Below are 25,158 nucleotides of genomic sequence, written 5' to 3'. Positions count from 1 at the left end.
GCACGGACATGGTGGTGGGGCACGGGGGGGGACCGTGGTGGGGGCGGCGGGAGTGGGGCACGAGGGTCTCGAGGACTGGCATAGAGTTGCCATAATTTGGAAAAATTATTTCATAAGTGGCCTGACCAATGTCCTGTACAGCCGTAACATTCTATCCCTATACTCAGTGTACTGACTCTACGTTCAAGGAACTATGAACCTGCATTCCAGGGTCTCTTTTGTTCAGCAACACTCCTCAGGACCTTACCTTAAGTTCTTCTCTGATTTGCGTTTCCAAAATGCAGCATGTCACATTTATCTAAATTAAACTCTCATCTGCTACTGCTCCATCTGATCAAGGTCCCTTTGTACCCTGAGGTATCCTCCTTGGGGTTGTCCACGACACCACCAATTTTGGTGTCACCAGCAAATTTATTAACTATACCGCCCATGTTCACATCCAAATCTGTTATATAAATGACCAAAAGCAGTGGACCCAGCACTGATCCTTGTGACACACTGCTGGTCGCAGGCCTCCAGCTTGAAAAGCAACCCTCCATCACCACCTTCTGTCTCCTACCTTCAATCTGGTTCTATATCCAATTAGCTAATTCTCCCTGTATTCCACGTGATGTAATATTGCTAACCAATCTACCATGTGAAACCTTGTCGAATGCTTTACTGAAGTCCATATAGATCAGGTCCACAGCTCTGCCTCCTTCAATCTTTGTTACTACTTCAAAAAACTCAAGCAAGTTCAAGTGGTACGATTTCCCCCACACACAGCCATGTTGTCTATCCCTAATGAGTCATTGCCTTTCCAAATACATGTAAGTGTTGTCCCTCTGGGTCCCCTCCAATAACTTGCCCACCAGTGATGCCAGACTCAATGGTCTGTAGTTCCCTAGCTTTTCCTTACAACCTTTCTTAAACAGTGGCACTATGTTAGGCAACCTCTGTTGCATCTTCTGCTGTGCCTCCCTTTCCTCTCATGCCCTTCATTGAGTTCTAGCTTTCTGACACTCATGCTTGCGCGCACACTTGAAAGACAAGGTGTCCTAATAAAGGTCATTGACCTGAAATGGTAACTCTTTTTCCACAGGTGCTGCCTGACCTGCTATGTATTTCCAATATTTTCCTTTCTGACTTGTTATAAAGTAAAAATGAAATTGCTGGAACTGTAAGGTTTCTGGTATTTTGCTTTTGACTCGGGTATCTGATCCTGGCAGTGGTATTAAATAGTCCTAATTCAAGTTATGGATGCCAGACCAGGGATTGATTGTCATGCAATTTCTCTCTCCGTCATCCATGTACTAGCTATGATCAGCCATAACGTCGACAGTCTCTCTTGTCCCTGTCGAGTTCAGTTTTACACTGCCTTTGCTTGGTCCAATTCTTATTTGTTCAGTGTACTATGGAAATTCAACCAATGGTTTATCTTCCCGTCTCGAAGCTAGACCCTGTTGTTAACCACTCTTTCTTTCTATCCTCTCTCTTCCTTTCAGATGCTCCTAAAACCAAGCTTTTGGGCTTTTAATATAGTGTACGTTTAAGTGGGATTTCATAGTCACATTTTGTCTAACTCTTTGTGAAATGCTTCCACGTGGTTTCACTATTTTAACTAGGCTATATACAAGCTGTTTTCTCAATGCAGAAGATCCAACAGGACTAAGAACCATTGTACGGTATCTTGCTTATATATTTATTTGTTGTATTGTCAGTCATGATACAGCAGAAGATATTTGCTGTTGATTTTCTGAACAATTAGATTTGTCAATGAAGAGCTACCTGAAAGAATCTAACTAGGTTTGGATGGCCTGTCGGGAGGTCTGCTGAGTTGATTTGTTTAGAAGATGGTATGTAATAGCAAAATATTTGATTCACTGTCTTGCTATATTTAGTTACTTTATGCGGCAAACTATGAACAACTTGTGTTGACAGGAATAAATAGCAGTTGGTAAACAGATTATTAGACTTTGTAATGAGTATATAGGAGAAGTCAAATAATTTAAATTCTCCTTCCTAGTCTTAATATTCATTCTAATGCCATTTTATGAAATGTATACGATGCCATCAGTTGCATACCAAATATACAATTTATATTTTGAGATTTCTTAACTTAGGTAAATGCCAGGTTTCCAAATAATGATTCCATAATCGCAAACAAAAATCCCTGCAAAAATTCGACAGGTCCGGCAGCATTTGTGTAGAGAAAGCAGTGTTAACATTTTGAGTCCAATAGCCCTCCTTCAGAACTTATTTTCAGGTCACTGGACCCAAAACATTCACCTCTACTTTCTCCATAGATGCTAACTAATTCTGGTTGTTTTTGGTTTCCAGCATCTGCAATTCTTTGATATTTTTATTAAGGATTTTGTAGTGCAGGTAGTTCTCCTATAACGCTGTTGCTGCGTTCCTGTGCAATGCTGTGTTTTAGAAAATCTTGCAATAGAAATAATGGTGCCTATAGAAAAAACAGGTTTGGGGCAAACCACCAAAAATACCAGTAAAAATTAAAACAAAAATAGTAGTTAGTCTAACACAAACGATAGCACTGTTTAAGTAAATTTTGACCTGTTGTAATTGGCCTGTTTTATGGTACAGTATAGGACAATTCATCAGAATCTTCAACTGATTACTCTTGATTGGTATCTATACCTGCTGACAGCACTACATTCTAGGCAGTCTTCAGATCCCATCCAATGGTAACTGTGCACAAGTGAGAACCCAGCATGAAACCTGCCTTGATAGATCAAGGGCTGAATCTTAATTTCTTTCATCAAGTGCTAGTTTTGTCAAGTTTTTCAGAGGGTTTCACATCATGATGCTTGGGGACTAACACTTTATTTTACAAAACCTGCCTGATTTATTACCTACTCCACCTTTTGGTGCCCCTGTCTCACATTCTAGCACCACCATACCATGTGCCATTTCCAAAATAACTCACCACTTCCTGGATATCTCGGGATTGATCAACATCCGTTTAGCAGCACCATCTTGAAAAAGATATTGTGGATCTAGAGCTGCCCTGCATTGTTCCTGACATTTCTGCCTGGGTATGGCAGACAATGTAAAATTGATGCCTCTCTTCGAGCAGGGAAATGGAGATGATGCTGATGGCGATGGGGTGATGCAAGACATCCTTTTCTCCCAGGCCAACAGAGGATGCCATTCTACTGGAATAATGCCAACCTGGACCAGGGTTACCATCCAGACCAGTGTTGTCTCAACCATCTGAAGGAATGCACAGAATATAGGAAGAAGGTCAATGACCTTCTCCACTTTACCAGTGCAAATGCCACCATCTTCTTGTTGATACGTCACACTTACTCTCTGTTACTGTACCGAACATTTCTTGCAACATCTTCCCCACTCACTCTCATTCTCACTAACCTCTGACCCTGACTAACCCTGAATCTCTTCTGCAGAGCCTACTCACCCCCTCAGGTCATCTCCACCAGAAGTATCAGTGTGCCATTCACCGTTCTCTTCCTCACCCACTATATGCAGTTTCCTGACTTCTGACCACCTTGAGCAGTTGACTGACTATGTCCAAGCCTCTGTACTGGTATTATTTTTTTGCAACTGGTTACTATAGTGATTAGTCACTGAAACAGATTCACATGAGTCTACACGTATTCTTTAACATCTAAATATATTTTTTGAACAAAAAGGGAGAAAAAAAATTAATATGAGCAACAGAGCCATGTTTCAAACGGTTCCTTCACACTGTCCTTTTACTGTTAGTCAATTCCAGTAAAATTTCACTCTTATCTCAACTCTTTTTAAATTAGCAGATTGCTCCCAGCTTCAGGCTGTAGAGACATTTTCGCGATAAATTTCCAAGCCCACCAGCACAAACATTTCACAATATCTTTCATATAGTTCATCACGAGAAAGCAACTGATCACATGATGCCAACGCAGAGTCCAGTCCTCTGCGCACCACAGCACCTAGTGGCGAGGATGAGAATTGTCTACTAACTAATGGGAGTTTCCTTTATTTTAAAAATTGCTTTTCGGACCAATTGTGTTTAATAAACGTGTTATAGGAGAACTACCAGTGTTTGAAATCTGTCTACCTACCATTTAATATAGAGGTTTCCTGATTTACGAATGCCTCCTCTTACGTGTGTTTGTAATTATGATTGTAATCCCATAAGGATATAATTTTTAAAAGTCTGACAAACAAACATTTTTTGTACTTACGGACCACAACTTTATATTGTTCTGCATTGTGTTTGAACTGTGAGTAGACTTGAGAACAGAACCTATTCTCAACTGTTGGCTGCTTGCCTGAACATCAGTAAATGCTAGAGATCTTCCTGAAGCTTTGATAGTTTAGAATTCTGCATGTTTGATTATTAAGCTAAAAATCACACAACACCAGGTTATAGTCCGACAGGTTTAACTGGAAGCACACTAGCTTTCGGAGCGCCACTCCTTCATCGGGTGGTTGATGGTAATTCTCCTATAACACGTTTATTATACACGATTGGTCTGAAGAGCGATTTTTCAGGAGCAGCGCTCTGAAAGCTGGTGTGCTTCCAATTAAACCTGTTGGACTATAACCTGGTGTTGTGATTTTTAACTTTGTACACCTCAGGCCAACACCGGTATCTCCAAATCATGTTTGATTATGTTCGCCTCCCCCTTTGATCATATTCTAGTAGCTTTGCTTAATGTAAAATATTGGCAGAATAGTAACTTTCATTATACAATCATTTATCTAGTTGATAAGATTAAGGTATTTTCTTGTTTTAAATTTTTCATTTTTATTCAACAGGTGTTCACAGATGGTATTACGAACAAACTTGTTGCTTGTTATGTTGATGATTCATTAGACGATGTTGTTTTGGTAAGGGTGTATGGCAACAAGACAGAGTTGTTTGTTGATCGTGAAAATGAGGTGAAGAGCTTTCAGGTCCTGCATGCTCATGGCTGTGCACCACAACTCTACTGCACCTTTCAGAATGGACTGTGTTATATGTTTATGGATGGCAATGCATTGGATCCAGAACATGTCAGAAATCCATTCATTTTCAGGTACTTTTTTCCTAATTTGTATTAGATATATATTCCAAAAATAGAGTATCATTATTTTTGTGTTTCACTGTCTGTGGTTTAACTTGAGCAGATCATTGTGGAACCAACACAATTTGGTTTGAAGGACAATTGTGGTTTTTAATAAAGGCCAAGATTAATGTTTGTGAAATAATCTTTTGTGAACCTATTGCATGATTTTCCTAACTAGTAGTTGTCGTTTATTTTCCACTTTTGTTATTGTTAAGGAGTTCATGCATCTCTCATTTTGTCATTAAATTCTCAGTTAGTACTTTGTAATGCATTTTACAGGCTCAGTACTAAATTGAGTCTTGGTCTGCAAGTAAATAATAATTTAAATCTTGCAAGTTTAGTCCCAAATAATTTATATTTTGAGCCTGTAATAACTAGCTAAACAAATGTTTCCTTAAATGGAAATTCCATGTGCAGTACATTTTGCTCATGCTGTTTACCCTGGAGCGTCAGAAGCAGACGGGTGACCTTATAGAAGTTTATAAAATCATGAGGGGCATGGATAGAGGAAATAGACAAAGTCTGTTCCCAGGGTGGGGAGGGGATAGGTATAGGGTAAATGGGGAAAGATATAAAAGGGACCTCAAGGACAACCTTTTCACACAAAGGGTGATACGTGTATGGAATAAGCTGCCAGCGGAAGCGGTGGAGGCTAGTACAATTGGGGCTATGATGGGTATATGAGCAGGAAAGGTTTGGAGGGATGAGTCAGGTGCTGGCAGATGGGACTAGATTAGATTGGGATATCTGGTCGGCATGGACAAGTTGGACCAAAGGGTCTGTTTCTGTGCTGTTCAACTGTATGGCTCTATATCCCTTTGCATCTTTGATCCTACTGGAGGATTTTCAAATTGCAAATTGGAAACCTGCTGAAGACTTGTATATTGTTTGAATTGTGTAATCAGAAAAATAAATAACTAATAGCTAAAGAGTGTGTTGAAATTTTCATATGAAGAATCATCACTGCCTACTTTTAATTCCCAGAAGAAAAATATACCACTTGAACAAAGTGAGTCCTACTCTAAGCAGAAGTGTAAAAACTCGCTTTTTAAAGTACCTCTGAATATTGTTGTTGTTAATGGTCATTCTGCTGTATAAACTGTTAAATGTCCCACAAGCACTTGAAAAATGAAAACTAAGTACTATAGTACTGGCTCTGCAATTTTCTTCTTGGGAATTGGTGATATAATATAAACTCATCAATTTTTTTTCAGAGAATGTAGTAGGATTTTGGCTACAGGCCCTGTGTCCATAAAGACAGAGTTTCAGATGTATTTCAGTATTCTACTTCCTAAAATTAGATGGTGAATTACCCCTTCAAATGGTAGCAGTTCATTCTGGTCCTCACAGTTCTTTTCTGTACCTTTGCCAGTTAAATTAGAAGAGACTTGAGTTTTTTTTAATCTTACTGAAGATAAAATTTTTGTGATTTCTAAAGACAAATCCCAACGTTAACAGTGAGTGAATTTTTTTTAATTTCAATATAATGTAACATTACTGCTGATTTTAATTTGATTCCATTTAAAGTGTCACTTCATTTTCTGCCACTCAGACTTATAACCAGGCAACTAGCAAAGATTCATTCGATTCATGCTCATAATGGCTGGACTCCCAAGCCAAATCTATGGTCAAAGCTGGAAAAGTACTTCGCTCTTGTGCCCACAGAATTTGCTGATGAGTGTTTGCATGCGAGGTATGCTTTATTCACTGAAAATCTGTATTTTGACCTGGCAACACTATGGAGGTTTATCACTTTTATTATTTGCGGGAGGTGTCTTCCATGAGCAAATTGTAACTATGGATGTGGGAAATGAGATCTAATATGCATCAGTGTTGATAGCTTAAGATGATGGGTGGTCTTAGGTTGTGTCCATGGGTGAAAATGTGTTGCTGGAAAAGCGCAGCAGGTCAGGCAGCATCCAAGGAGCAGGAGAATCGGCGTTTCGGGCATAAGCCCTTCTTTAGGAGAGAGATTTTACTAGACTCCCAGCTTGGCGAACAGAACCACAACAACGAGCACCCGAGCTACAAATCTTTTCACAAACTTTGAGTTCATTGAATGCTGATGTACACTGCGTGGGCTGAGCTCTGCTCCCCTTTATGATTTCTTCTAATCTTCCTATCAAAATGTATAATCTCTTTCCCTTGTTATACTCGTGCTAATTTTCTGTCGATTCACTTAACCTGTCTATATCTTCACATAGATTCTATCATCCTCACCACTTGCCTTCCCACCTATTTTTGTGTTAACTGCAAACTTCACAAAAGTACATTGACTTTCGTTATCCAAGTCATTGACAAATATTATAAATAATTGAGGTCCCAGCCTTGATTCCTGTGTACTTCAGTAGTTCCAGATTGCAATCCTGTAAATGCCTTTTTATCCCAATTCCATTCTATTTGTTAATCAATTCTCTTTTCATGATACATACTTTTATCTATTTAAGTACCTTATGTACACTATCTGATTGAATGCATTTTGGAACTCCAAATATATCATAATTATTAGTTCTAATTTATCTAATTGTGCCTGTTACATCCTCAAAGAATCCTTATAAATTTGGTCGTGATTTACCTTTCACGAAGCTATGCTTGCCGTTAATCATATTATGTATTTCTAAATGCTCCACTATTACATCCTTTAAAATAGAGATGCTAATATTTTCTCAATGTTTGATATTAAGTGAACTCACGTATTGCTTTTTGTTGTCTGCCTGGATAAGGGTCCTTGGACGGTTACTACAAGTACAACTACTACCTTTAGCTACTTTCTTTAAAATGCGAGAATGCAACTCATCCAAATAAGTAGGCTTATTGGCCTTTAATCCCATTGAAGAAAAAGTACAACTGAAACTAATAGTTATTTATTACCTGACTCCAAACTTTAGCCCCTTGAGCTTTTTGTATTTTTGTAATGCTATTTGTATCCCCTACCATGAAGACTTGTGAAAAGAATCTATTCAACTCCTCTGCTATTTTCTGGTTTCCCTTTTGTTTCCCTGGCCTCATTCTGTAAGGGGACTTCTTTTTTCCCCTTTTGTATATATTTAAATAACTTTTACTGACAGTTTTTATATTACACTCTAGTTACAGTTAGTTTTTTCCCTCTTATTATTTGGTCATCTTTTGTTGGCTTTTGAATGTTGCCCAGTCCATAATGAATTAATTTTGCCCCATTGCATATTTTTCTTCCAATTTGATATTATCTTTAAGTATTTTTGGTTACCAAGCCAATATTAATACAGTACTGGAGTTTTGAGTTCTTAGATACAGTTGCATTCAGGAAAAATGTGGATTTTTCAATTCTTAGTTGTATTGAACTGATTATTCTCTAGCTTCTTTTCAATGGGCCACTTCCACCCATCATCTTCATTGGCTTCAATACCCAGCTGCCTATTAATTCCTAGAATAACTGCCAGTTTTCATTGTAGGGATTCTATGTGGAAGCATGGCATTCGGCCCATTGAGGGCACACCAACCCTCTAAACCGCATCCTACCAGACCCTACCCTATCCCCGTAACCCTGCATTTCCCACTGCTAACCCACCTACACTGCACATCCCTGGACACTATGGGAAATTTAGCATGGCCAATCCACCTTACCTGCACATCTTTGGATTGTGGGAGGAAACCAGAGCATCTGCGCGAAACCCTGCAGTCACAGGGGGAATGTGCAGACTCTACACATAGTCACCCAAGGGTGGAATCAAACCCAGGTCTTAATTTTTTTTTAAAGTTTCATGATCAGTGTTCTTAATTAGAATGTGTGGTTGCTGACAAACTGACATTTTAAATTTAACTTCCCAAAAAGTTTTGTGAATAAAAGCAAAGCTATTTTAACATAATACTCTCATCTGGCTAAAGCATGACCAGTGGCACAATTTTTTTTTGAAACAGGCATTGTAGAATTTGAAACAAATCAGGGGCTCGAGGCCCTCAATCAATTTGTTTTAAGGTTACATGTTTGATAATTTTAAAAAAGACCTAATGTTGTTTAATGATGTAAAAACAATCTGCCCTATTGCATAGCCCACAAAACACATTGAATTGAGATCCTGATTCAAATAAGGCAAAACAGTTACTTAAAAGAATTTTTGGGTTTCACTCCCACAGTCCCAGCAAAATAAAACTAATTCCCTGTAATTACAAATATTCTGCTAATTCACTCATTAGGCCCTGAATGAAGACAATGCTGTTGTATCAGGTCGTCATCCTTCTTAGGTAATAAAAATGCTGGAAGTCTTTAGTATGGCTTTCCCTTACACTTTTCAACAGGTTTAACCCTTGTAAGTTTGGCAGGTTTTATAAGCATCCTCAAATTTTGACCATACACCATGAACACAGGCAACTAAAATTTAAACCAGCAAAGAGGTATTGCTTAATATTTCAGTAACAGACCTGGGTCTTGTTGACCCATTGTGTCATAATCATCAACATTTTCCACGTGAATTTCCTGTCTACTGTCAGATACCAGTAGGTTATTGTTAAGCCACAATGACAAAGTTCATCACAAGTTCTGACTAGACTTAGGCAAATAAAAGACTGTTGGGTTTAAAACCTGTAATAGGAATGCATGTCCCACTTTTAAAGTCTCAACTTCCTAATTTATTTCTAAATGCTAGTCTAGTGTCTTTAGTCTCCACACCTACTTCAAGGTCTTGACCTTCACATCGGGGCTTTTCTCTTCTTAACACCTGGTCTAAGGCAGGGTGATAGAGACAGGCACAGTAATTATCCTCTATTATTTTTAATGCTCCGGAGCCTCAAATCTCGTGTCTGTAGTCTCCACACCCCTTCAGGGTCCTGACCTTCGGTGGGGGATCTCCCCTCTAAACAACCGGTTTGCGGCAGAGTAGTTGTGACAGACACAGTAATTATATATTTTTTGCACTAGGCTCCGGAGCCTCAAACCTCACCACGAGAGGATTGCAACCTTGTTTTCCCAGGGGGACTTTAACCTCCTTTCTCTATAGGGGGGAGTCTAACTTCTGAATTCCAGGGGATTTTTAACCTCCCTTCCCAGTAATGTACAATTCTGAAAGTCAACTTGTCATGCAAGTGCGTAGTTACCTCAGAGATTCTGTCACCACAGTGTGTTAGGGGATGAGGGATCGACTGAGTGGTAAGTTAAGGAGAGAAATCAAGGTAAATCTTACATCATGGGCCCATCCATCTCGCACAACTGGCAATCAGACGATCACTTATCCAGTCCACCTGGAAGCTCCGTGCATGTAGGAATCCCACTGCCATCAAATGAAATGTTCTTTTTTTTCCCCTGTGATTATTCCAGACTAGATACAACTGCACTACGCCAACTTCTATGAACAACCAAAATCTTATTAAGCAAATACAGTACAAGCTTTGGAGGATCACTTAACCCTCTTCACAGTGCTTGCAGAGCATGTCAAGCAAGGCTGTCTGAACAAAGCTATCAGCTCTGCTTTATACAAAATCTTTACATCACAGTCAGTAATGCCTACAAGACAACTTCCAGCCATTCTCCACAGTCACATGTCCCTCAAGATACAATGCAGTGACCACATCATTTCCAGAAACAATATAATGTAAGTCATCCCTGAATGGCCAAATCTGTTGTGAATCATTTTTTCAAAAAAACTACAGGGAGTAGTCAAAATTCCAACTGCAATGTTCTTATTGATTTTGAATGATGATACAAATGTAAATTATGTCTGAATAATAGAAGATGGCCATGTAAATAGCTTTGAATGGCAAGGGATAGGAATGTAAGTTCACTTACATTCTCTCTGTAGAACAGAGACATCCCACTTGCCCCCAAGGCATTCAATTTCTTGCAGGTCAGGAAAGCAAATTAACTCTTTAATATTGCAAACATCCTAAGTAAATCTAGCCCCATTTGCTAGCATTCGGCCCGTATCCCTCTAAACTCTTCCTGTTCATGTACCCATCCAGGTGCCTTTTAAATGTGTAATTATACTAGCCGCCTCCTCTTACTGTGGCAACTCATTCCATACTCGCAACAACCTGTACGTGAAAATGTTGCTCCTTCTGTCACTTTTAAATCTTTCCCCTCTCATCTTAAACCTATGCCCTCTAGTTTTGGACTTTTTCGCCCACCTCCCCATCCCAGGGAGAAGACTCTATTTTCCCTATCCATGCCCCTCATGATTTTAAAAATCTCTAAGATCAACCCTCAGCCTCCAATGCTTCAGGGGAAATAGCCCCAGCCTATTCAGCCTCTTCCCCATAGCTCAGTCCTTCCAATCCTGGCAACATCCTTGTAAATCTTTTCTGAACAGTTTCCAGTTTCACAATATCCTTCCTATAGCACGGAGACCGGAATTGAAAAGAGTATTCCAGAAGTGGCCTAACCAATGTCTTTTACAGCCACAGCATGACCTCCCAACTCCGATACTCAATTCACTGACCAATTAAGGCAAGCGTACCAAACACCTTCCTCACACTCCTGTCTACCTACGACTCTGCTTTCAAGGAACTATGAACCTGCACTCCAAAGTGCAGCAATATTCCCCAGGACCGTCCCATTAAGTGTATCAGTTCTGCCCTGATTTGTCTTTCCAAAACGCAGCACCTCTCGTAAATTGGGGTGATTAGCACAAATTCATTTAAAGAGAACATAAGAGCAGGCGTAGGTCATTCAGCCCCTTCAGCCTATTGCACCAGTCTAGATCATAGCTAATCATTCACTGCAAATTCATATTCCCATCCTATCTCCTTGATGTGATAGGGAGCAAGATAAATATGAGAATAGAACAGCATTATATCCTGATAGTGGGAGGAAGTTCATGGAGTATTAAAGGCATGCACCTGTTGAGCCATATGCTTGCTTCTCTTTGGTTATGTGTTAAAAATGTAATTATCAGCATGGGATGAGCAGACTAAGATTCTTAAAATTGTGAAGGTCTTCACTTGTGATCAATGTGAAGAACTATTCTGTTTGTGGGTGAATCTGGAACGAGGGCATCTAAATAAAATAGAAAAAAGCCAGTCATTAAGAAATTTCTGAAAGGTTTCATGCAGTGTTTGAGAATGCAGGACTAGCTGCCAGCCACGTATTGATGGCGACAGAATTTAAAGTAGTTGAGGAAAACTCTGATACAGGATTGAGGTTCCAAGTTAGAAAGATGCATGGGCAGAGTGAGAAGATACAAATGGAATGAAGGAAATATGCAGTCTAAACGCCAGCTTAGAATAGATAGGCAGAATGATTTATTTCTGTGCTTTAGATTCTGTGTACATTGTTAGAAGAAAATACTGTATTGCTTAGATGGTACATATTTTTATCATTGGGATGAATGGAATATGTTGCAACAGCATGATCTAGGATATTACAATGTCTCAGTTAAATGTGAAATGTACGCTATAAACTGCTTTTGTTTCAAGTCTCCAACATCCGCAGTTCTTTGTTTTTTGTTCAAAAAGTGAGAATGTTCCTGACAATCTTCTAAATTGATGCCAATTCTTGCAGGTTCATGACAGAAATCCCTTGTCTTCACGAGCTTGAACAGGAATTGGTGTGGATGAAGGAACACCTGCCTAGTCTTGGCTCCCCAGTAGTGCTCTGCCACAATGATTTATTGTGCAAAAATATTATCTATAATGAAATAAAAGGTAAAGTTCCAACAAGTAATACAGGTGGTTTCAATTTGTTCGTAAATCAATTACGTCTTCTGAAAAATGAGTATGTTAGATTTATTAATTTAGCCCAATAACAATGAAATTACTCCATTTTGAGTTAGATTTTGCTATTATCTTGGCAATTCAGTGAGCTTTTGGAGTCTATGATTAGATATGTATTTTATACCTAATTTGGTTGCATTAATTGCATTCCCAAACATGTAGCCTGGAGTGATTGTGGAGGGAAGGCAGTCTAAATGGAGAATTATTTTGAAAAATTTTTTAAATATGTAAATACGCAGGACTCCTACTTCTATACAGGCAGAGTTAGGCTGTTTTTAAAAAATACTTCTATAATTATTTTAAGCCAAAGCACTAGGCAGTGAAGAGATCTGAGGTTTTGGCCGGCTTATTTTAAATACACTCATGGGTCATGGATATTGCTGACTGGTCAGCATTTATTGTCCATTCTGAGCTGCCCTTGAAATGGTGGTAGTGAGCTGCCTTGAACTGCTGCAGTTCGTGTGCTGTATGTACACCCACAAAGCCAGTAGGGAGAGAATTCTAGGATTTTGAACCCAACAGTGAAGCCTTGTGGCTGGTGGACAGGATTTAGGAAGTCAGGAAACAAGTTAATCACTGCAGTATTCCTAGCCTCTGACTTGCTCATGTAACTACTGTGTTTATTTGACTAGTTTGGTCAGTGTAACCCCTAGGGTATTGATCATGGACAAATCCTCGGGTCCAGGGTCCCCTGGTCCCCAGGACGAGGGAGGTGCCAGAGAACTGGAAGACAGTTAATGTGATTTCACTTTACAAGAAGGGTGGCAAAGGTAGACCAGAGGAGATACAGCAGGGTTGTTGGCAGGGGCTGTATTGGCCTGGGTTGTTTTCTTTAGAGCAGAACAGGCTAAGGGGGGGGGACATGACGTGAGATGTATAAGATTGTGGTACATGGACAAGGTAGATAGGAAGTAGCTATTTCACTTAGTTTAAGGGTAATAACAAAAAGGTATAGTTTTAAGGCAAACGGTGGGAAGTCCAAAGGAAATTTGACAAACTTCTTTCACTCAGACGGTGATGTGAATCTGGAATGCAGTGACTGGGAAGGGTATGGTAGATGACGCAGGAAACCTGAAACCTTTTAAACGTGCATGGATTGCCACTTGAAATGCCATAACATTCAAGGCTATGGGCCAAATGCTGGAAAATAAAATTAGTGCATATAGGTCAGTGCAGATGTGATTGGCCAAACAGCCTTGTCTCTGATTTCTGGTTACTGTGTTTCCTGTTTTCCTAACTCTTTTTGGAAGGAAAAGAACTGAAGGAATGGCATTCTGCACTTAGATGAGGAACGAGAGCATGGCGAGAGTGAGGGTAGGGCCAATCAGGGATAGTGGAGGGATCTTGCACCTGGAGTCAGAGGAGATAAGAGAGGTCTTTAATGAATATTTTGCTTCAATATTCACCACTGAGAGGGACCTTGATGTTTCTAAGGACAGCATGAAACAGACTGATATGCTCGAGCAGGTTGATGTTAAAAAGGCGGATGTGCTGAAAATGTTGAAAAACCTAAGGATAGATAAATCCCCTGGGCCAGACGGGATATACTCTAGGTTACTGCAGGAAACGAGGGAAGAGGTTACTGCGCCTTTGGCAATGATTTTTGCATCCTCACTGTCCACTGGATTAGTGTCAGATGATTGTTGGGTGGCAAATGTTGTTCCCTTGTTCGAGGAAGGGATTAAGGATAATCCTGGGAATTTCAGACAAGTCAGTCTTGCGTCGGTGATGGGCAAAGTATTGAAAAGGATTCTGAGTGACAGGATTTATGATTACTTGGAAAACCATAGTTTGATTAGAGGTAGTCAGCGTGCTTTGAGAAGGGCAGGTCATGCCTCACAAACCTGATGGAATTCTTTGAGGATGTGACAAAATACATTGCAGGTAAAGCAGTGGATGTGTTGTACATGGATTTTAGCAAGGTATTTGATAAGGTTCCTCACAGGCTCGTTCAGAAAGTAAGGAGGCATGGGATACAGGGAAATTTGGCTCGATACAGAATTGGCTGTCCCATAGAAGATAGAGGGTGGTGGTAGATGGAAAGTATTCAGCTTGGTGACCAATGGTGTTCCCCATGGATCGGTTCTAGGACCTCTGCTCTGTGATTTTTAGCAAGGACTTGGAGGAGGAAGTGGAAGGGTGAGTTAGTAAGTTTGTGTCATCAGCAAAGGTTGGTCAAGTTGTGGAGGGCTGTTGTAGGTTGCAACGATACATTGACAGAATGCAGAATTAGGCTGATAAGTGGCAGATGGAGTTCAACCTGGAAAGGTGTGAAGTGATTCACTTTGGAAGGTTGAATTTGAATGCAGAATACAAGGTCAAAGGCAGGATTCTTGTCAGTTTGGAGAAAGAGGGATCTCGGAGTCCTTGTCCATAAATCCCTCAAAGTCGCCATCTAAATTGATAGAGTTGTTAAGAAGGCGTATAGTGTGTTGGCTTTCATTAGCAGGAGGATTGAGTTTAAGAATCATGAGGTTGTGCTGCAGCTCTATAAAGCCCCGGTTAGACCACAGTTGGATTTTGTGTTCAGTTCTGGTTGTCTCATTATAGGAAAGATGTAGAAACTTTAGAGAGGGTGCAGAGGACATTTTACCAGGATGCTACTTGGACTGGGGGACATGTCTTATGAAAAAGGTTTGAGAGAACTAGGGCTTTTCTCATGGGAGCGAAGAAGGATGGGAGGTGACTTGATAGAGGTGTGCAAGATGATGAGAGACATAGATAGAGTGGGTGGCCAGAGACTTTTTCCTAGGGCAGAAATGGCTATCACAAGGGGGCATAATTTTAAGGTGATTGGAGGATAGTTTAGCGGGGATGTCAGAGGTAGGTCTTTCACGAAGAGCGTGGTGGGTGCGTGGAATGCACTGCCAGCAGTGGTGGTAGAGTCAGATACATTAGGGCCATTTGAGCGACTTTTGGATAGGCAATTGTACAATGAAGGGTATGTAGGTTAGTCTGATCTTAGAGAAGGATAAAAGGTCAGCACAACATCAAGGGCCGAACAGCCTGTACTGTGCTGTACTGTTCAGTTTTCTATGAAAGCTAAAGAATAAAGCCAAATAAGTAATACGGTTAGTTCTAGTGTAGTGAGAAATCTTGTTCAGGTTGTGTGCTTTACGTTATTTTTCAGTTGAAAGCATGGTTGTATCTTTACAATATTTTGTGTTTTTGATAAATTGTTTTGATTTTGTTGTGTGGAAGAAGGAGCATAGGATAATTGTAATATTTGCCTGTTGGTGTTTGCAGGGATGAAGTAGCAATGTCTTTTTGAAGAACCTTCCCCTTGCAGGAAGGTATTATCCTGAGTTGATGATCATGGATATAAGAACGATTCACTATTTTAGTCATAAGCCACTGGATTTGACTGCTGAGGACTTAGTTTGTTGTTCTCGCCTCTGAAAATATTCAAAATGCTAGACTTTTGGGAGAATACTTTGAGATCCAACTGCTGAGTGTGTGCCATCTATTGGTCAATATAGTACATTATTTGAAAGTGTAGCTTACCTTTCACTTGAAGGGAAATCATCACTCACTGAATAAAAATAATAGCGTACTGTTACATTAGTGATAAATGGAGATTGAATTTTACTTAGGCTGTTACTGATTTCAAATGGTCTTTTATGGGAGTTGCCAAGTAGCGATTCAGTATATTCCAATAAGGGGAGAGGAAACCGAGCATTGTCCTCTTCATTGAGAATGCGCAAACACGAAGTAATGGTCTGCCAATATCCAAAGGGGAAGAAAATTGAAAACTCGATACTTCTGCTAGCATTTCCAATAATAGTGATAAACTGACGATAAATTCTGTATATATGTTTAAAGTGTGGTAGAGGAGGCAGGCCAGGTATATTTCTATGTTTTATGCTGATAACTAGTTTTTATAAATTATTTCTGGGCTTTTGCTCACTAAGTTTGTAATTGCCTTGCTAAAAAATATTAAATGCCTGTTTTGTTTGGTGAGTAATTGGTTTGTATGGATTATATGTGTTAACTTCCTGAATGACAAGGTGGTTGTCTACCCTATTTTCTGAATGATTTAGTTTCTCATGAGGTTTACTCTTGCCACATAATTATATTTGTCATTTGCACTAATGTAAATTTTTCAAAATCTGTTTTGTATATTTTTTCCCTAAACTCAGATCCCGAAATAAGTCATTTGTGATCACCCATTCCCATCTGAATGGAGAAGCACTTGGCATACTCCACTAGTTGACAACTGAAATATGAGAGATTTTAGACACATGATCCAGCTAATGGCACCTTATTAATTTTGGCAGGCTTCAAATGTTCCTAGACGATGTCCAATCTTTGGATTGGCAGTAAACTTTTGTTGGCAACCCTTCCTGTTTTGATAAATAGATCAGTCCAGTTGGCCTGAGTGAACTTATTAAAAATATGCTGAAGCTCTGTGGTTTGTCAATTCTTCTTGTCTATCACCTTTCTTTGCCCAACTTCATTAATTACTTATGTTGCACAAAATTGACCTTCAGATACCAATCTCTTGAGACCCCCATGTTCTTGCTAATTCTAGAAACTTGTAGTGATATATTCTAGCCCTCTCCCTCGACATCTAATTGAGGGTCAATATCTCCATTACATTTCATCTATCTGTAAACTACAAATAAAGAGTTGTGAATAGAAGCTGAAAATTCGGAGAAGCCTACCCTTTTTAGTTTCAAACTTGGTTCTTCTTTTTTTGCTTTTTGATATTTTGTCAATTAATCATCATGTTCATTGTCAGAGAGCCAGATTTACATAGACAACATTATTTCCAATGTACTTATCCATAGTTCTTTGTACCAAATATCCTAACTTATTTAAAATATGTCTCCAGATTTGACTTTGTGCTAAATTTGGGAACCTAAAGCCACTCCAAAAAAGGCTAGTGCAGTAAATAGATGAATTGTAATACTTATACATTTTTATGTGTAGTTCCTCTACTGTCAAATTTCAGTGATCAAAACCCAGATACATGCATATCATGTTGAAATGATGATAACTGCAGATGCTGTAAATTTGTATATTTAAAAATGTGCTGGAGAAATTCAGGTCTGGCAACATCTGAAGAAGAGTTATTGGACTGAAAACGTTAACTGTTTTCTCTCCACAGATGCTGCTAGGCCTGAGTTTCTACAGCAATTTGTTCTTGTATAATGTAATGTTAAGATGATGGTAATGTGCCTGATTTTAATTGTTCCATTGTTGCATTTTAATACTTTTTTTTGTTTGGGAATTAGTTCTGTTTATTGACTTTTCATTAATGCAAATTGCAAATTATTATTCACAAAAGATTTAGCTGTTCCAGTCAGATTTTAACCTTGGATTTGCTGAACTTGTCTCATTTGTTGCATGTTGTGTGCTGCCAACAGTTGGTGGCTTACATCGTACTGTTATAGTGCATTGGTCGGGGATTAATTGTACACTTGTTCGTACATACCTGGCCATGGGAGGTAATAGTTAATCAGTGTTGTACAGTCCAAGTTTTATATCCATATTTCAGACATCTCTTTGGTGCTTACCTGAAGATGTCTTTGTTGAGTGAAGGTTAGAATATTTTTCTGAAACATTTTATTTTTCCCTATGGTTTATGAATTTGAGCAGTTTGTTTTTTTTACATTAGAAATTTTGTATTCGGTATGTAAACTACTTATTAGTTTTAACATTCAGTTGTCACAATTATAAATCTATAAAGTTTGCAAATAAGTATTTATTTCTGTAGGTCAGCTCACCGAATTAAATGCCAGGACCAGGTAATGTGTTCAAACTTTTTTCTCTTTTTTTAATGTAAATTATATCCAATAAACAGCTTTGCTGACATCTCCTCATGCCAACTTAGGTATTATAATATGTAGTTTTTTTTTCTTCTAGTAAAGGGGATTTATTTTTCAAAAGATGGATATATAAATGCTCAATCATTAAAATTGAAATATTTGTTGACACCTGTCAGTTTTTTCAAACATCTAATTTTGAATTTAGGATACAACCTATCTGCAAATGCTCATAAGTTTAACATTTAATAGATATGTTTATGGATAATTAGTTAGTCTTATCATACTTGTGAAAGGGAGGACCATAAGAGGCAGGAATGTAACTTGGATCATGTTTGTTTTTAGCATTTTTAGAAAGTCTCAGTATGATGATTGAGCTTCTCGGACTGTTTGTGTAATTCGTTACAGCAAATTTAGAATAAGCATCAGTAAAATGCAGTTATGCAATAAAAATAGCTCTGAGAAAGGTGCGTGGTCATGAGCCCTTGCAACAGGTTTGTAGCACTTCCACAACTTTTTAAGAAGTTTGGGTACTTTTGTTTTTCAGTCTTTCGACTTTAATGAAACCAAGCTAAAGCCGAAACCTTTATGCATTGGGTAATATTTATTTAATTTATAGGTCTTTTGACATATTAACAAGCAACTTTAAAGTTGGAGGCATCACAAAACAAGAACCTGTGAAACACAGGTACAGTAATAATGTTCAACACACAGGGATGTTTGTGAATTTTTAAATGTTGAAATAGTCAACTTATAGCACTTAGTCTTTGATACAAAATGTTGCTATGGCTTCCTTTTTGAATAGTATAAAATATCAGAATGCTTTAATAAACAGTAATATTATTTTAAGTGTATTAAAACATTATTCTTGAAAGTAGAATCTGCATGCACTTTCTATTTGTTTAATGTATTGGGGATTAGTTTCTCAGCAAGAATCAACTGATTTAGTCTATGGGACCAGTAGATTAGTGTTTTGTTATTTCTTTCTAAAAACATTAAACTCATCCTGGATTTAATGAAGAGAACTTCGTCTGTAATTGCATTCATAATAGATCTGGGTGTATAGAATGAAATTGAAGCCATGAGAATCAGAAATGCGTTATACCCATATAAAATTGGGGGAAAAAAAAGTCTTCTAATGATTCATCAATGCCACCTCGGTGAACATAACAAAAATGTATTTTCATTCCATGTATTTTAGTTATTTTGTTGATCACATAGTATGTTGAACAATTTCAAAGCATGCCTGATTTCATTTTCTTCCCTTTGTCTTTCACCCCTACCATATTAACCACTCGATTGATAAATACCCAGAACTATGACAATGGCAGTATTCAGCTGGTGCAGCACTGAATGTCTAACTGGTTTCCCTCTTATCACTTTTCTTAGATTGGCAAGCATTTTGCTTTTATTTTACATGGGTTTAGGATGGCGCAGAGCACAAATCATTTCTGATCTTAAAAAGATTGTATATTTTGTGTCAATGTATTACAGCATTAATTGGTAAAAATAACTACATAAGTGTAATTAATTTTGTGCCATCAAGTTTCTCCCTGATTGGTGACTGATTTCCTTCAGTCAGACAGTAGCACAGAAGCTTCCACAGAAGTATAGTTAGAGTGGAAGCTTTGGGAAGAAGTAATGAGTGCTCGGAGGAAAGAATTTTACATTGAGGGAAGTTCATGCTTGGGGGGCTAAGACCTCAGAGGTGATTTAAGAACTGCAGAGGCAATGAGTGGACATTGCAGGAGTGAGTTAAAGCACAGCCTAAGGATGAAAGGAAACAATTTCATCACTATGAACTTAAATCATGTTGAGGCTCTGTCCCTGCTTTCTCTGCTCTTACTGCAGTTGGTTTCCAGTCTTGTCAATAGAACATAACTTATCATGATTATATGGTTACTGTTCACTAATAGCAAAGATTCATTGAAGATGATCATGGAATTATTATTAACCAGAAACTGATTCAGAACCCCTCAATGTGGATATTAAAATAACTTTAAAGTCGTCTTCATGAAGTTACGTGAATTTAATTTGTTCATTAGCATTTAAAGGGCAATCAAAACAAGGGCTTTAATGATGAGATGGCCACTTACAAATCCAATAGGAAATCTAGCGGAAACTTTCTTAGCCAGAGAGGTTAGAATGTGAGATTTGACATGGAATGGTTGAGGTGAAGAGCAATGATTCATTGAAGGAGAAGCTAAGAGAATATGGGGGAGAAATGAGTAGAAAATACAGTTGGATGAAATAGAGTTTGTATGGAACATTATAACTGGCATTGACCAAGTAAATCAAACGGCCTGTTTCTCAGTTGGGAGCTCTATGGAAACACTCATTGTGTTGCACAGTTCCCATTGAAACTAAAGGAAAGACAATTGATTATTTTATAAGAGATACCTAGGAATTGGCCTGTTCATCAAATTTTCATCTACGTGTTGATTTGATTGTTTTTCTACTCTGAATAGGTCACGTGCGATTCATTGATTATGAATATGCAGGCTATAACTACCAGGCATTTGACATTGGGAACCATTTCAATGAATTTGCAGGTAATAAATCCAGAAATGTGAAGTTTTTTTTATATAGAATCCATGGATTCAAAGTTGTATAACACATTTTACTCTTTTTTTAACCTTAGGTGTAAATGAAGTTGATTACAGTTTGTATCCAGCCAAAAATATCCAATTGCAGTGGCTGAAATGCTATCTTGAGGCTTTAAAAGAGTATAAAGGAATTAGTACAGAAGTAACTGATGAGGAAATTGAAGTACTTTATTTACAAGTTAATGTATTTGCACTGGTAAGTTTATTGTTCAAGTATAGCCAGTAACATCCAAGTGCTGTTAATGGTGATAATGTGATCAAGTTTAATTATTTAACATACTGCCTGAATACTTTACTGTTGTGTGAAACATGTAGTTAAACCTCAAATTTGTATAAACCAAAGCTAGCTACCAGATTTCATACATCTATTGTATTTCCATTTGCTGGTTTTCTATTTTTAAAAAAGGATAAGTAACAAGAATGTTCATTTCAAATTTAATAGAATTTCTCATAACTTAATCACATCAGGGGTTCCTAAAATCTCAGAGCACGTTGCTGTAACTATTCAAAAGTTTATTTCCAGGTGACCAAAACTATGGTGAAAACATATGTCATGAGGGAGGGCAGATGGAATGGTGAGGATAGTTAAGGAGAGGGTTTCAGAGCACTGAACCTCTGTTGCTGAGGTACATATAGCAAGGGGAAGGCAGTACATAGAAGACCAATGTCAAGGAACATGTAGAACGACTATAAGATGAAACCGATGTAAGAATGAGATAATTGAGGGTATGAAACAAAAGGATGACCATGTTAAATTCTCAAATATTGCAAGAATGAGATCCAAAAGAGGTCAGAAAGGGAACAAACAGAATACTGAAGAAACTCTAAATCTGGCAGCATCTGTAGTGAGAGAAAGTTCATGTTTTAAGCCTGATATGACATTTCAGCCATGCCAGGGGGATGTTTCTCTTTCTCAGTTGCTGTCAGACATACTGAGTTTCTCCAGCATTCTGTGTTTGTTTGAGATTTCCAGCATCTGCAGTATTTTACTTTTAGGTAGAGAAGGCGATTCCAGGGAAGTGGAGATGTGTGTTATAGAGTCATACAGCATGGAAACAGACCCTTTGATCTAACTGATCCACGCTGACCAGACATCCCAATCTGACCTAGTCCCATTTGCCAGCTTTTGGCCCATATCCCTCTAAACGTCTCTTCTTTATATACATATCCAAATGCTTTTTAAATGTTGAAATTGTGCTGGCCTCCTGCACTTGCTCTAGCAGCTCCACATTCATGCACCACCCCTTGCGTGAAAACCTGCCCCTCTTGTCCTTTTAAAATCTTTCCCCTCTTACCTTAAAGCTATGACCTCTAGTTTTTGGACTTCCACACCCTAGGATGGAAAACTTGGCTCTTCACCTACCCATGCTCCTCATGATTTTATTGACCTCTATAAAGCCAGTCCCCAAGGCTGCAGGGGAAAAATGCCCCAGTCTATTCAGTGCTCCCTATAAAACCCTCCAGTCCCTGCAGCATCCTTGTAAACTTTTTGTGTACTTTCGCAAGTTTAACAACATCCTTCCTATTGAAAGGTGACCAGGATTCTACGACTCCACTTTCACGGAACTATGCCCCTAGGTCTCTTTGTTCGGGCAGCTCTCTCCAGGCCCCACTGTTAACTGAATAAGCTTGCCCTGGTTTGGCATTGGCAAAATGCAACACTTCACATTTATCAAAATTTAACTCCATCTGCCACTCTTTGGCCCATTGGTCCATTTGATCAAGGTCCCATTTAACTCTGAGATCATCTTCTTTGCTGTGCACTATACTACTTATTTTGGTGTTATCTGCAAATTTCTCAACCGTAACTCTTGTATTCATATCCAAATCATTGATATCAATAACAAAAAACAGTGGATCAAGTTAAAAATTACACATCAAGTCATAGTCCAACAGGTTTATTTGGAAGCACTAGCTTTTGGAGCGCTGCTCCTTCAGGTGGTTGTAGAGTATAAGATCATAAGATTCTGAATTTATAGCAAAAGATTACAGTGTCATGTTATAGCTGTCAGGTCATGACTCCCAGTTTGGGAAGCCCTGCCTTTAAATGGTGATAAGTCCTGAGATTTCCTGCTAGAGTAGCACAATGGTTTGCACTGCTGCTTGGCCGCGCCGGGGACCTGGGTTCAATTTCACCCTTGAGTGTCTGTCTGTTGGGAGTTTGCATGTTCTTCTGGTGTCTGCGTGGGCTTTCACTGGTGCCCTGGTTTCCTTCTACAATCCAAGATGTACAGGTTAGGTGGTTTGGCTGTGGTAAATTGCCAAATAGTGTTTAGGGATGTGCAGGCTATGTCAGTTAACCATGGTAAATGAGGGGCTGCTGGAATTGGGTGGAGTCCTGGGTCTGGGTGGATGCTGTTCAGAGGGTCTGTCTGGGCTTGATGGGCCGAATGGCCTCTTTCCGCACTTTAGGATTTCTATGATTGAGTTTTTTTTCATGTTGAGAATGCCTTCCATAATTTTTTTTTGTTGTTGCTGATATTCTCTACCTTTATGAAAGCATCGTGCGTGAGATTCCTTTTCAGGGATGCCACAAACCTTTTATTAAATTTCACCTGAGTTACCACTATTAATTTGCCTTAACTTTAAGCACTCCCAAGCTATTCCGCCTCAGTTCATTGCATTGCATCAGCAACATTGTAAACGTTCAACTACTAATACCAATACTATTGATACTACAATTATCATTGAACAAAAACTTGAACACCATTTTAAAAATTTTAGGCTACATGAATACCAGAGAGATCAGAGACTGGAAATTCTGAGGTGAGTAACTTAGTGATTCCCCAACGACTGTCTGCCATCTGGCACAGATCAGGGTTATGTTTGGAATACTGGCCTGAATATGTGCAGCTCCAGTGACACTGAACAACCCCAGTGCTTGATGTCATCCAGGACAAAATATTGCAGTTGGTTGGTAATATTCCCACCATATTAACCATTCACTCCTCCCACCTATGGACATAGTGGTAGCAATGTTTACCAACTGCAAGATGCACTACATTAACCAACCAAGGTTCTTTTGACAGCAGTTTCAAAACCTATGACCTCTATCAGCTGCAAGGGCATGGGCACTAGAGGCATGGGAACACTAGCACCTGCCAGCTCCCCTTCCAGACCTTTGGAATTCTATTGCTATTCCTTCACAGTTGGTGATACAAACATCTTGCGACTACACTGGTTCAAGAAAGCTGCTCATTATCACCTTTCTTATTCTAAGCCAACGAAACCAATTTTTAATTCTGTCTCCTATTTCTTCAGGCTTCCCATTTCTTCTGGGGTCTTTGGGCACTAATCCAGGCGAGGTATTCAACAATCGACTTTGATTTTTTGGGGTAAGGTTGAATGATTTTAATTTTTGCTTTTTTGTTGCTAGAGGATACCCAAAATGAACCAACTGTTTTGACAGCTGTAATGTTCTTTGTTCTCAATCCAGATTAGTTTAATGTACCAATCAAATCAGTAAAATCCAGTGTCTTAATGAATGTACAGATGGTTTCAAAAGAAAATAGCTGAAAGATCAAAAATGTCTTGTTGAGTGCTTTACATTGTTTCACATTGGTTTTGTGTGGGGTTATGGAAAGTCAAATTGATAATTTTCTGCAGTGACCCTATCTCCTCACATTTGTCCATAATAAAATTTGAATTTTTAAATATCATTGTGATTTTGTTGAAATAGTCAATTAATTTTGTGTCCTTCTGTTTTTTCCTTGCCACACACTAACTTTTTATTTTGTTCATTGATGGAATGAGGGTGTCGCTGGTCAGGGCAGCATTTATTGCTCATCCCTAATTGCCCAGATGGCAGTTAAGAGTCAATCATATTGCTGTGGGTTTGGAGTCACATGTAGGCCAGACTAGGGAAGGATAGTGGTTTCCTCGCCTAAAGGACATTAGTGAACCAGATGGGTTTTTCCTGACAATGGATTCATGGTCATCATTAATTCCTTATCCTTAATTGAATACAATTGCCACCGTCTGCTGTAGTGGGATTCAAATCCAGGTCCCCAGAACATTACCTGGGTCTCTGGATGAACAGTCCAGTGATAA

General features: G+C 38.8%; 1 protein-coding gene across 1 annotated transcript in view; it reads left to right on the top strand.

Moving 5' to 3' along the window:
• etnk1 (ethanolamine kinase 1) overlaps window positions 1–25,158 on the top strand; it is a 53,323-nt gene that overhangs the window by 1,315 nt on the left and 26,850 nt on the right. Inside the window, exons 2-7 of the mRNA XM_043713402.1 lie at window positions 4,765–5,024; window positions 6,607–6,747; window positions 12,523–12,665; window positions 20,971–21,054; window positions 21,144–21,304; window positions 24,370–24,443. Of these exons, the coding sequence (XP_043569337.1) occupies window positions 4,765–5,024; window positions 6,607–6,747; window positions 12,523–12,665; window positions 20,971–21,054; window positions 21,144–21,304; window positions 24,370–24,443 (863 nt within the window). The remainder of the gene's footprint in view (window positions 1–4,764; window positions 5,025–6,606; window positions 6,748–12,522; window positions 12,666–20,970; window positions 21,055–21,143; window positions 21,305–24,369; window positions 24,444–25,158) is intronic.

Source organism: Chiloscyllium plagiosum, chromosome 23 (assembly GCF_004010195.1).
Source record: "Chiloscyllium plagiosum isolate BGI_BamShark_2017 chromosome 23, ASM401019v2, whole genome shotgun sequence".
NCBI lineage: Eukaryota > Metazoa > Chordata > Chondrichthyes > Orectolobiformes > Hemiscylliidae > Chiloscyllium > Chiloscyllium plagiosum.
Note: the sequence above shows the minus strand (reverse complement) of the source record. Positions and strands in the feature narration are given on the sequence as shown.